We start from the raw sequence: 13,695 nt of genomic DNA, 5'->3' as shown, positions 1-13,695 counted from the left end.
GAGGTCCTGTTCTCTGTACCAACAAGCTCTGTCTTGGACTGTGTTCCTGTCGTCTAATAAACCTTCTGTTTTACTGGCTGGCTGCGAGTCACGGTGAATCGCAGGAAGTGGTGGGTTCAGGGCCCTGACTCCCCCACACTCTGTGACACCTGGCAATAAATAACTTTCATAGTTAAGCTGGTTGCTTCTCTCTCTCTCCCTCCCCCCCTTGTGGGTGTTTTTTGGTTTCCTCATTTGCTCTGCAGCAACGCATCTCGTACCTGAGCTAAAAGTTCCTTGCAGCGCCCAAAAATCCTGTGGGGTTTGCTCATCAAGTGGGTTACTATGAGAACAATTGTAACGTGAAAGTGGGGCTGGAGACGTGCTGAACCTGGGACATATGAGGGTGGCAGCTTGGAAGTGCTGCTCGACCCAGTCTGCTGAGTCCTGGGACATATAAGGGGTCAGCATGGGAGTGCTGATTAACCCAGTCCTCTCAGACGCTCTCTGTTAATGTGTGTGTTCATCTGATTCTGGGGCTGGAGGAACCCAGCCCTGGGGAACCGAGGTCCTGCAGGGTCGCGCCATTGGGAGGGAACTTGCAGCAGGGAGAAGTAGAGCTCCGTATGAGAACACAAGTGATACCAGCTATACATTGATAGAAGTACAGAACCCCCCACCCCCCAGAACAGTAACCCTAATAAATGAGCGAACCCCGAAGTAACGGGCAAATCTGGTAACAAGTGGAGGGGGCAGTGGAGGGGGTCGGAGGGGGTGGTGGAGATGGGGCTACCCCTGGCACTGTCCCTCCTCTAAGGATACACCAAACAGCTGGACTCCAGAGTCCCTAAGCCAGCACATCCCAGCCTCTGAGTGAGGTGGGGGGCTGGATTGGGCACTCCAGCTATGGGGTGGGGTGGGGTGGGGGGGCTGGATGTGTGTGGGACACTCCAGCCACAGAGTGGAGGGCTGGGGGGGGCACTCCAGCCACGGGGTGGGGGTCACTCTGGCCATGGGGTGGGGGGGCTAGGTTTGTGGAGGTCACTCCGGCCACAGGGTGGGGGCTGGGTAGGGAGGCACTCTGGCCATGGGGTGGGGGAGCTGGGCGGGGGGGGCACTCCAGCCATGGGGTGGGGGCTGGGTGGGGGAACACTCTGGCCATGGGATGGGTGGGGGGGCACTCTGGCCACGGGGTGGGGACTGGGCGGAGAGACACTCTGGCCATGGGGTGGGGGCTGGGTGGGGGGACACTCTGGCCATAGGGTGGGCATAGGGGGTGGGCAGGGGAATCTACTCACAGCAGATGAGGAAGAGGACGAACGCCTGGCCCATGGCGTCGGGGCCCATGGCAGCAACTGGGCAGTGACGCTGCAGCCAGCGCTGGGCAGGAAATGTCGGTAGAACAGGAAACCAGAGACTCGCTCAGCACGGCCCATGTGTCCACTTGTGCTGGGCGCTGCTCAGACACAGAGTCACTGAGATGGGGGCCCCGTCGGGCCAGGCGCTGCCCAGACACAGAGTCACTGAGATCAGGGCCCCGTCGCGCCGGGCGCTGCCCAGACAGAGTCACCGAGATGGGGGCCGCATTGCATCAAACGCTGTATTACCACAGTCCATTCACCTCATTCAGCTTGACCTCACAGCCAATGAGCCTCTGCTCTGAGTGCCCCAAAGATTTGTGCTCACAGGGACAGGAAAGCAAACCTCTAGAAGGGGAACCCACAAAATAGCCCTGCCCTACCCTCTCCAAATCTCTATCCTCTCCCTCATTTCCAGACCTCCCATCCCCCTGCCCTACCCATTTCATTACCCAACCAAACGACATTGCTTGTACACTCGGGGTGACCTCTCAGCCAGGTGGCTTCATGCCCCAGCCCCCTGCCCCATCTTGAGTCCAGCGAGGATAATAATCTATTGTCACATTTACACACTGACGCATGAGCACTTGCCAAGTAGATCAGCCAAACTCAGCAGGTGGGACTATGGGTAAACAGCATGTAAATCAGGCTGGACAGAGCAGGCTTTGCCTCTTCTCCCCTCTAGAGGGAGCAGAGAGCCCCAGCCCCTGCCTAGATGATAATTGGTCATTGTTTATGGACCACAATCTTGGTGATTTTGTGTCTGGGCCGCGCCCGGCGTGAGGGTGCCCTGATCACAAAGAGGCGAAAGCCATTGGAAGCCGGAAGGAAGCTAAAGGAAAAAGCTGGGAGGAAATTTTCCGCTCCCATTTTGGATCTTCCCAAATGTTTTTCTGCTGGAGCTTGCGTGGACGTCGACGCCTTGCGGGCGAAATGTTTCTCAGGGCCTGGGGCCTGGACTGGCCCCTTTTGTCCCCTGCCCCAGCTCCTGCTGGGTCACTTGCTCAGGTCACAGAGCCCCCAAAGGGGGCAGGGAAACTCAGACCCACACCCTCACCAGCCCCACGCTTGGCCTGTGGCCTCGCGGTGCCCTACCCGTGGGGCTGCGTTCTGCTGCGAAAGAGCTAGAGAATGGGGGAGGGGGCAGAGGGGCTTGAGCGCCTCAGTGGGGTCTCTAGCAAAGGGATGGGGCAGGGGATGGGTCCTTGTCTCTAGGGCTGGGACCCCCCCCCCATATTGACTTCTCTGGGAGGGATGGGGCTCGGGGGGACGGTCTCACTCTCCAGCCAGGGCCTCGGGGCTCCTAATGGCTCTAGCACTGGACTGGGATGCAGGACACCTGGGTTTTATCCCTGGCTCTGCCATTGGGTGACCATGGGCGAGTCACTACCCTGCTCCGTGCCTCAGTTTTCCCTGTTCGAGGGGAAGGGGTAGAGTGGGGGCAGGGCTTGGGATGGAGGGGTCGGTCGAGCACCCCTCAGGAAATCAGAAAGTCGGCACCTCTGTGCACGGCTGGCACAGTTCACGGTCGCCCAACGTCTGCCCCCCTGTGTCAAGGATCCAGGCCCAGCTCCTCTTCCAGCTCCACCAGAAGATCCGGCAGCCCTTTCTCCTACATTTCCACGCTCCCCTCCTGTAACCCAATAGATCCAAGAGACCGTCCCAGGGGAGGATTCTCAGCAAATGTGGGTGTGGGCTCATTCCCTCGTTGTCCCACTCTTCTGGGCAGAGCGCCTGGTGGAGGCGCCTGCTGACTCCTTCGTGGCGCGCCAGGTGCTGGCTGGGGTAGCCCCTTGATTTGGTTCTTCCACCCACACTCCCGTCCCTGTGTTTCCCGGCCCGCTGCTTTTCCCAGGTGCCTGGTGTGACGAAGTGGGAATTTTCTGTCATATTTGCCTGAAGGATACGAAGGAGAGTGATAGCTCAATGGTTTGAGTGTTGGCCTGCTAAACCCAGGGTTGTGAGTTTAATCCTTGAGGTGGCCATTTAGGGATCTGGGGCAAAAAATCTGTCAGGGACGGTACTTGGTCCTGCTGTGAAGGCAGGGGACTGGACTCGATGACCTTTCAAGGTCCCTTCCAGCTCTATGAGATAGGTATATCTCCATATATTAAAATCCAAGGTGTGCCTCAGTTTCTCTCTGTACATGGCATCCAGCCGGTGCAAAAGGGTTAACACTGATCCTGGAATGGCACAGGTGGGGTGGGGGTGTCACCTTGCTGTCTGGGGTGGGGGGCAATGACCGGAGTCATTGAAGAACTTGCTCTGGCCGACCCAAATCAACCGAGGGTTCAGCGAGATGAAGAGAGGCCCCCAAGTACTGGACAATCAGCAGGAAACCCCGACTGGCGGGAGCTGGGAGCGGAGTTGGAGAACATGGGGTCAGGGGACTGGGAGAAGGGGCTATTTGGAGGGACTCAGGAGCCCGGCCTGGGCGAGAGAGCTGGAGCCCATCAATGGTTCTGCAGAGGCTTCCAGTGTCGCTGCAAATCCCCCTGGGCACTGCACCCTGGAGAGGCTGGTCCAAGCCCCCCGCAGGGGTTTGGCTGGGCTGCATTCGCTGTAGGGAGCCATACAGAGAGACGGGGCCTCCGGTGCTAAAGGGCTGGTCTTGGGGCAGCAGCTGGGAGCCCTGGCTTTTGCAGACCCAACCCGAGCCCAGCGACAGACCCGGGGAGAACAGGGAACATGGCTGGAAGTGACTGGGCCACATGGACCGAGCGGTGCGCGGGGTTGAATCAGTTGCCACTCAGCTCCGCGCTCTGTGAGTGAAACATGGGCTCCTCTTTACGGAGCAGCCGGCCTGTCAGAGCCCGGATCCCGGGCCAGCTGAGGGGCTGATCCGATGGGAGTTGGCCCTGTCTGTGCCGGGCCGTTTGGCGGGATCCAGAGGCGAACCTCTCCCAGAGTTGCCATCTCACCCTGTGGCGCCTCCTGCGTAGAGTCCATTACAGAGCAGCTGTGACTCCCTTCCTGGGAGTTCGGGCTGCGTCAATTTCAAACCTGGCTTGTTCCTTAGATCTCCGAGTGCCAGCGAATGGGCCTGGGCCGATGTTCCTGGCTGTTAGCCACCCGGAGCACTGCCAAGATTGTCCTCCTAGCCCCTTGCTTCGACCAGGCCCTCCTCTCCTGGTAGCCCTCCGCCATGTCCCCGGTCTCTAGCGCATCCAACATCAGCTGCTTGGCTTCATTTTCAGGGTTCCTCGCAGCCAACCCCTGGCAGACGGATTGTCTCTCATTCACTCCCAGCGCTACCGTAATACACCTAATAGATAATGTACAGCGCCTAGCACAGTGGGGCCCTGATCAATGCCTGGGACTCCTACCACTACCATATTACACTTAATACATAATAATAATTAACAACATTCTGGGCTGGGTTTGCACCAATCTCGAGCTGCACAAATCCAGTGGAGTCCAATGGGATCTGGGTGCTTAACTTCCTTTGGCTCCTTTGTAAACCTCAGTCTCGAGCAGCGGTTATGGCTTGGCCAGAATTTATGAGTGAAGCTCATGTGGAAGGCAGCATGTGTGTGTGTCCCTCCTGCCCCCTGCTGGAGGGGGTGCCCTGTGTGTGTGTCCTGATGCCCCCTGCTGGAGGGGCTGGGCCCTGCTCTCAGTGTATTTCCTTCACACTCTCTCAATTCCCAAACTTCACATCTGATTTTTGCCCAAACATCAACAGAAAATTCACCTGCTGGGGGAATTTCTCTCCTGTGCCTCCCCTCCCCCCCCATCAAACTGGCTAGAAACAAACCTTCATTGTCACTTGTGGCGACTCACAACCCGATCTCCGGGGTCTGGCAGCATTTCGGGGGCGCCCCTTTTCTAACCTGGCTCCCGGCCAGGCCCAGAGTGGGGACAGAACCAGGAACCTACAAGGAGAACCTGAAATGAACAGCTGGGAACTTGGGCCAACTCCCCACCCTCTTCTGCGGAGCGGCCACTAGAGGGAGATGAAACCGCACGTTTCACTAGTGAGCTTTCCACTCACAAGGCCAATTCTCCCCACACAGACAGGCTGGCACCAGCACCCACCTCAGCCCCAGTGACACCCAACTTGGGAGTGGCGGTGATGCCCGGGGCTGGCTCCTACCCCTCTGCCCTGGGGCGGATGCCACACAGACCCTGGGTCTGGGATTCTCAGATCCTGGCGAGTTTCAGTTAGAACTGGGTGAAATTATGCGGCCTAAGCTTGTTTTGGGTGAAATGTTCAGATGTGACGACATGGAGATGGTTAGTAAATCTGGGTCAATGTGGCCGAATTATTTCAGCTGTGGGGAAAAAAAATTCAGGCAACATCCAAACGTTTGTTTCCACATTTTTGAACAGCAACGGTTTGGTTTTATGATGGAAAACAATTGGAAAGTTCCTTTCGCTTTATTCCCACGTCACAAAGAGCTCAGCAGTGAACGGACACGGATGTTTTTATTTTGTTTTGTTTTAGGGTGACCCGATAGCCAGGGTGAAAAATTGGGACAACAGGCAACAGGGTCCTCGAGAAGACAGAGCCCCTAATATTGGGACAGTCCCAGGACATCTCATCACCCTATTTCAGTGGTCCCCAAACTGTGGGGTGTGCCCCCCTAGGGGTGTGTGGAGGATCATCTGGGGGGCATGGAGGGGCCTGGAGAGCCCCCATGGGGGGTCGGGACGGAGCACCATTCAACCCTGCTCTGGCCCTGCACCTCGCTCCAGCCCCCGGCCATGGCTCCAGCCCCCCTCCAGCCCTGCCCCGGCTGCAACCCCAGCCCCTGGTTCTGGCCACAGCTCTGGTCCCCAGCCCCCGGTCCCAGCTGTGGCTCTGCTCCCGGCCCCTGGCCCTGGCTGCAGCTCCGCTCCCAGTCTGGGGGGTGAGGTGGGGGCGGGGGCACGGACACATTCCATTACTGTTAAGGGGGGGGGTACGAGAAGAAAAGTTTGGGCACACCACTGCCCTATTTTTTTTTTACTTGTCCATTCGTTGATAAGTTCAAAAAATTCCAGGGACCCACCATGAATTCCCCCTTCTCCTCCCTGCTGATTTTTTGGAATTGCCGGAGAACCAAAAATCTTGGCGTCCCCGTGGCTAGTTCTCTGAAAACTCAATCTGCGGCAGCGATCAAACAGGCCAGCTGTATGTTAGGGACAGTCAGGACAGGAATAGGATAAATAAGACAGAAAATATCACAATGCCGCTATCTAAACCTCTGGTGCACCCACACCTTGAATACCACGTCCAGTTCTGGCTGCCCCAACTCAGAAAGGAGATTGTTAGCTGGAAAAGGTTCAGAGAAGGGCAACAAAGATGACCAAGGTTATGGAACAGCTTCCATATGAGGAGAGACTAAAACTATTAGGGGTGTTCATCTTGGAAAAGAGACGACTAAGGGGGGATAGGATAGAGGTTGATAACATCATGCTGCTGTGGAGAAAGTGAATAAGGAAATACTTACCACTTCACGTAACACAAAAGCGAGGGGTCAGCCAATGAAATCCATAACCCAAACGAGAGGAAGTCCTTTCTCACCGAGTGTAATGATAACCTGTGGAACTCACTGCAAGTGGATGTTGTGGAGGCCAAAAGCATAACTGGGACCAAAAAAGAACCGGATAAGATCCTGGAGGCTAGGTCCATCGATGGCTATTAGCCAAGAGGGTCAGGGACATAACCCTGTGCTCGGGGTGACGCTAAACCTCTGGCTACCAGTAGCGGGGTGCATCACTGCATAATCACCCTGTTCTGTACTCTCCCCATAAGCTGTGGCATGGGCCCTTGTCATAGACAGGATACTAGGCAAGATGGACCATGGTCTCACCCAATAGGGCCATTCTTAATCTGTGATTTTCCTGGCTCTAATTTTGGTTCCCACCGTTGGCTCAGAGAGGCTGAAAATCCTGCAGGCTCCATGGGGCAAGACCCACAGGAGACTGTCTATGATCCAGACGAGGCTCGTTAATTGCCACCAGGAATGGAGTGGTCCCAGCGGAGCTGGTCCTCCGCCCCAGGCAATCAGAGAGATCTGTGCCGGGGGAGCACGCCGCAGGCCTTCCAGTGCCGGGTGCCCCTCTGGGTTGTAGCCCATGTCCCTTGCGCAGAAGAGGTTTTCTTGGTCTGATTTAGCATCTCTTCTGGTGCCGATGGCTTCACTAACAACTGCAGCCGGGTGACGGCTTTGGGTGTGGAAGCGAGGATGTCTCCTTGTGGATTGGATTCAGGAGACGGATGAAAAGCGCACTCTCTGGAGGGTGAGGTGGGGATCTTCCCACACCCAGGACGTCAGTTATGTACCAATCTTCAATAAGAGGGTGAGCAAAACAATTTGGCAAGTCCCTATCTAGCAGCCCTCTCCGCTCTGTGTCTCCGCGGCTGGTTGACCTGAAGCTCAACTTCTGCATGAGCAGTTGATGCAGCCTATTCTGGGTGCCGGAGCCTGACCCCACAGCTCCGTCCATGTCTCAGCCTCTCACCTTTGCACAGAGCTGCTTTTGCTATGTGAAGCCCCTGCTGCACCACAGGGCTGGGAGCTCCTCAGCCTTTCCAGGCGTTTGCAAACTCGGCAGAGAAGAATGAGGGTGAGACATTTCTCGATTTTTATTCATTTCCCTCTTGCAGAGGGAGGGTTGGTTATTACAGCGGGTGGAACAGTCTCCAACAGGCATTTCCCTTCTCCCCTTGGAAAATGCCGTTCTGACTAGGTCAAAACTTTCTGCAGGAACCCATTGCTTTCAATGATATTTCATGGGGGGGGGGGGGGAGGGAGCAAATCGGTTCGGCCACTTTTTCGGTTTGTCATTTTGAGACGGCTTTTCCTTTCGACTTGTGTTTGGTTCCCTAGATGACAAAACAGAACGGAAGGTGATTTTTGTTTTAGACACCGAAAGGGGGAAACCTTTGCAGTTTTACCACAACAAAACTTGGCGAAAATTTTGTTGCGCGGGAAATTTAGAGATTCGACTTTTCGCAATGAAAACCAATTTCAAAGGGTTGGACTCTCCCAAGACATAGATGTTCTAGTCCCCGTTCCTTGGTCCGTGCTAGAGGGGAGATCAGATTAGATGGTCACGACGGGTCTGGTCTGGGGCTTGGGTGACCTTGGGGCAGGACCAAGATAATACTGCGTTATCCCACGGCATTCTGAGAGGATTCATAGATCCCATGGCCAGAAGGGACCATTGTGATCCTCTAGTCTGATTCCCAGGATGGCACAGTCTGGAGAACAACCCTGAATTCATTCCTGCCTGAACCAGAGGTGAGCTTTTAGAAAAACAGCCCATCCACTACACCCTCTTACAATACACTGGAAGGGGGTCAGAGAAGAGCCATGCGCATGGTGAAAGGATTTGAGAGCGAGAGACTCCAGGAGCTCAGTCTAGTTAACTGAACGAAGAGACGCTTTGGGGTGACTTGATCTGAGTCTGTAAGTATCTCCATGGGGAACAAATATTCAGTAACAGGCTCTTCAACCTAGCAGAGGAAGGGCTAACACTGTCCAATGGCTGGAAGTTGAAGCTAGACAGAAGGTGCAAATTTTTAACAGTGAGGAGAACTCACCATTGCAACCAGTTTGGTGGTGGATTCTCCATCACTGACAATTTTTTAATCGAGACGGGCTCTTCTTCTAAATGATCAGACCTGGGAATATTTTGCGGGCCGTTTTCCAGTCCGTGCTGGAGGGGAGATCGGATTAGATGGTCACAACGGGTCTGGTCTGGCCTTGGAGTCTATGGACAGAGACCGAAAGAGCTTGGTAAAATGCAGGCTGGGAGGGGACGCGATTGCTCCCTATAAATACACCAGGGGGGTGAACGGCAGGGAGGGAGAAGAGCTATTGGCCCATGGACAAATGGGGACAAACTGGCCAGGAATAAACAGAGGCTGGAAATGAGAAGGACGGAGAACCTCCATCAGAGGGAGGTTCTGGGATAGGAGAAGTGGGGGGGCAAACAACCAAACTGGTTTGAAGATGGAGCGTGTTAAATTCACCAAACAGGACACTAGGACAGTCAGCTATCGAAGGGGCTGGACTCGCCCCAGGAGCTCCTGTCCTACATGAGCCGTGCTGCCGAGCCTCCTGCTGTCTGGGGTTTCTCTCAAAGGCCCAGCCACCGGGGTCGGGCAGTCACAGGAGACGCTTGGCTTTCGTTTAAATAAAAGAGTGGGCTTCAGACCCTCCTAGCTGAGGAGCGAAGTTGGGAATCGTGGCCTGAGCACAAACCTTGGAGGCAAAGAAACGACTCGCCGGTGGTTACTTTGATAAAACCAATCTCCTGGGCTGAAAGCCGACCAGAGGATTGTTCTGAGGTCTGGCTCATGAGTTTTGCCTGCCCGGCGTGGGTGAGACCGAGGAGACGCAATAAAAGGTGCATTCATAACCTGGGTTACATAGAAATGCAGCCAGGACACTCGGCTAAACAGGGTGCTTGGTCCTGCATGATGCTTGGTCCTGCCACGAGTGCAGGGGACTGGACTTGATGACCTCTCAAGGTCCCTTCCAGTCCTACGATTCTATATGTGTGCATTGTCACTGCAAAAAACTCATGCTCCTAGTACGTTAGCCCAAGGGACCATAGGCTTGAACTCTGGTCATGCCTGCCCTGTCTTCACTAGCATTGCAACCCATGCTAGCCAGATTTGGCTAGCCCACACAGGCTAACCCAATCTAGGAACACACCTTCCCCCCCCCCCCCCAGTGTAGATGTATCCTAGGGTGACTGGAATTCGATCAGAGCTACTAACCTGCGTTAAAAGCCAAGCGGCTGCGTCTTCATTGCTATTTTAACCTGGGTTAGCTAACCTGAGTAAAGTTTGTGGGGCACAAACTCATCGAGCTCCGGTTCGGTTTCTTGCCTTCACCTCCTCCTCTCGCGAGGCTGCTCCAGAACCTGCCTGCTGATGGGGAGAAATTTGCTTCTGGTTTCCAGCCTCACGTGGCTCCTGGCCAGTGTATCCCCATTTGTCCTGGGGCCACATCGTCCTTCACAGATTCATAGATCCCAAGGCCAGAAGGGACCAATGTGATCATCTAGCCTGACCCCCTGTATAACCCAGGCCAGAGAACGGCCCCCAAAGAATTCCTAGCGCAGACCTTTCAGGGAAACATCCAGTTTGAAAATTGCTAGTGATGGAGAATCCACCACACCCGTGGCGAGTTGTTCCGATGGTTAATTACTCTCCCTATTCCAAATGGATGTCTTGTTTCAAGTCTGAATTTGTCTAGCTTCAACTTCCAGCCATTGGACGGGGTTAGACCGTTGTCTGCTAGATTGAAGAGCCTCTTATGAAATATTTGTTCCCCGTGTAGACACTTATAGACTGGGATCAAGTCCCCCCTGGACCTTCTCTTTGAGTTCCTGGAGTTTATCACTCTCAGGCAGGTTTTCTAATCCGTGAATCATTCTCCTGGCTCTTCTCTGACCCCCTCTCTGATTTATCAGCATCCTTCTTGAATGGTGGGCACCAGAACTGGACACCGGATCCCAGCAGTGGTCACCCCAGGGCCAGATCCAGGGGTAAAATAACCTCTCCGCGCCTACTTGAGATTGCTCTTTGCATACCCCAGGATTGCATTGGCTCCTCTGGCCATACTGGGAGCTCGTGTTCAGCTGATTAGGCGCCATGACCCCCCAAATCTTTGTCAGCGTCCCTGCTCCCCAGGAGAGAGGCCCCCCCCCATGCGTACAATACAGCCTCGTTTCTTTGTTCCTGGACGTCTGCACTGACGTTTAGCCGTATGAAAAATTCCGCTTCAGTAGCTTGTCCCCCTCTGGGTGTTCACCTCACGGATAGATTGCTAGAACAATCGGTGCCCCTCTCAGCCTGCCTTCCAGCCTAAACAGGCCCTGTTCTGCCAGTTCCTTCTTGGGAGATCAGGGCGCAGTCCCCTGCTCATCCCAGCTCCTGTCCGGTTGGAATCCTCCTTCTCCAACGCGGGGGAGTTGGACACAGTATTACAGACGAGGCCTTACTGTGTCTTGTCCAATCATTGGAGGGTTCTGAACATCCCGTCCTCAGCTTCCGCGCAGGGCTCCATGCCCAGCGAATTGCTCTGGGCAGGCAGGGGAGGTGGGATATGGGGTGGGGCACAGGGGCTGGTTATACAGGGACCCCTCAGCTGGTGCTGAGCTGCGGCCACCTCTGGGGTGGAGCACAGGGACTCTTTAACAGCATAAAGCAACACTACTGCAAGAGTTTGGGACAGGAAGTGATGGAGAAACCAGCCGAGAGTGCAGAGGGCTTGGCCAGGAATCTGGGCTGTCTGTGGGGGTGGGGGACGGGATGTTCCAGGGGATCTCTAATGACCAGGAAGTTTCAAAAGATTTGGCAAACATATTTCACAAGTGCAGGATAAGGAAGGAGGGTGGGGAGAGAGAGAGACTTGCTAATAGCCCAGTGAGTAGGGCATTCTCCTGGGAGGGGGGCACCCCAGGTACAGATCCCTGCTTGGAGTCACCCCTGACTGCAGTGGGGGCAGGGCTGGATTCTGATCTCAGTCCCCCTGTGGTCAAGCTGGAGTCGCCCCTGAAATTCAGATTGACCCCAGGGGGCTGAGATCAGAATCCAGCCCTGCCCTCTGTGCAGTCAGGTGTGACTCTGGATTGACCCCGGTGTCGCCCAGTCCCTGTTGAGTCTGCTTCACAACCTGGCCTATGTTATCCCCCCGCTCTCTCTCCCTGCAGGCGAATGGAGGCGATGGGGAGTGAGAACTGCACCTCAGTCTCCGAGTTCATCCTGGTGGGTCTCTCCGGCCGGCCGCGGACGCAGCGCCTCCTCTTTGCGGCCATCCTGGCCACCTACCTGGCCACCCTGGCAGGCAACCTGCTGATCGTGGGCCTGGTGCGGGCCGACTCGCGCCTCCACACCCCCATGTACTTTTTCCTCAGCCACCTCTCCTTCCTGGAGATCTGCTACACCAGCTGCACCATCCCCCAGGCTCTGGCCCACCTCCTGACCCGCAGCAAATCCATCCCCTTCGCTCGCTGTGCCGCCCAGATGTACCTCGCCCTCTCGCTCGGCAGCACCGAGGCCATCCTGCTGGCCGCCATGGCCTATGACCGCTTCGTCGCCGTGTGCTGGCCGCTGCGCTATGCCGCCCTCATGGGGCGGGGCCGTTGCTGGGCACTGGCCTTGTCCTCCTGGGCTGCTGGGTTCCTCCTCTCGGTGGTCAACGCGGCCTTCACCCTGCGGCTGCCCTTCTGCGGGCCCAACCGGGTCAACCACTTCTTTTGCGAGCTGCCGGTGGTGCTGGAGCTGGCCTGCGCCGACACGCGCCTCACAGAGGCCGTGGTCTTCGGGGCGGCCGTGCTCATCCTGCTGCTCCCGCTGGCCATCATCCTGGCCTCCTATGGCCTCATCCTGGCCTCTGTGCTGTGGGGGCAGGTGGCCGCCAGGCGGCGCAAAGCATTCTCCACCTGCGCCTCCCACCTGGCCGTGGTGGCCATCTTCTACGGCACCGTCATCTCCATGTACATGAGGCCCCGCTCCGGCGCCGCCTCCGACTGGGACAAGCACATCGCTGTTTTCTATATCGTGGTCACGCCAGCCCTCAACCCGCTCATCTACACGTTGAGGAACAAGGAGGTCAAGGGGGCCGTGGCCAAGCTGATGCACAGGGCTGGATTGGCCAAGAAGTCCTAAGTGTGGCCAATAGGCCATGCTACCTGAATGTGGACCTAAAATGAGGAGGCACTTGGGACATGTCGTGGGGCGAGAGCTGGTTGGGAAACAAGGGGGTTTCCACAGAACATTTTTGTCTTAATTTTCCACAGCGGGGGGGAAAATGATTAGAATTTTTTTTTTGCCTAAATTTTCCACAGAAAATGTCAACAGAACTGAATTTTTTAATTTTTCATCTGAAGTTTCCACAGAACATGTTGGCAAGAGAGAAAATTTGTCTTTTTTTTCCCTAAATTTTCCACAGAACACATAGATGGAACCATAAATATTCCTTTTCATCTACACTTTCCACAGAAAATTTCAGTGAAAGAGAAAATTTTTGTTCCTATCTAAACTTTCCACAGAAAACATCAATGGAACAGAAATTTTTCATTTTCCTCTTAATTTTCCAGAGACAATAGCATTGGATGTGAAAAATTTTCAATTTTGGTTACATTTTCCACAGAAAATATTGATGAAACCAAAGTGTTTTGTTTTCAGCGAAATTTGTCCTCAGAAAGTTACCTTGAAAGTAGATTTTTTTGTTTTCTCTGACTTTTCCACCGAAAATTTCAATTTTGCTTGGTGAAAATTTTAATACTGGAAACTTTCAGCCAAATGGTGAAAACATTTTCACCAACTGATGAAAAAATTTGGCTAAAACCCCTAAATATTTCAATTCTGAAATGTCGTCATGTTGCCTCATGTGTCCATTCTCCTCTA

At 54.9% G+C, this 13,695-nt stretch overlaps 1 protein-coding gene across 1 annotated transcript; it reads left to right on the top strand.

The window, feature by feature from the left end:
* The first annotated feature begins 12,000 nt into the window (after positions 1-12,000).
* LOC135893192 (olfactory receptor 2D2-like) lies at positions 12,001-12,954 on the top strand. The gene has a single exon (XM_065420991.1). It carries the CDS (start codon positions 12,001-12,003, stop codon positions 12,952-12,954), a length of 954 nt encoding a protein of 317 aa, XP_065277063.1.
* Positions 12,955-13,695: the final 741 nt, after the last annotated feature.

Source organism: Emys orbicularis, chromosome 21, assembly GCF_028017835.1.
Source record: "Emys orbicularis isolate rEmyOrb1 chromosome 21, rEmyOrb1.hap1, whole genome shotgun sequence".
In the NCBI taxonomy this organism is placed as follows: domain Eukaryota; kingdom Metazoa; phylum Chordata; order Testudines; family Emydidae; genus Emys; species Emys orbicularis.
The sequence above is the reverse complement of the archived record's forward strand: the minus strand, read 5'-3'. Positions and strand labels throughout refer to the sequence as shown.

Excerpts from the sequence above, each read along its gene's own strand:
- LOC135893192 (XM_065420991.1), top strand. The coding sequence starts at position 12,001 with ATGGAGGCGATGGGGAGTGAGAACTGCACCTCAGTCTCCGAGTTCATC.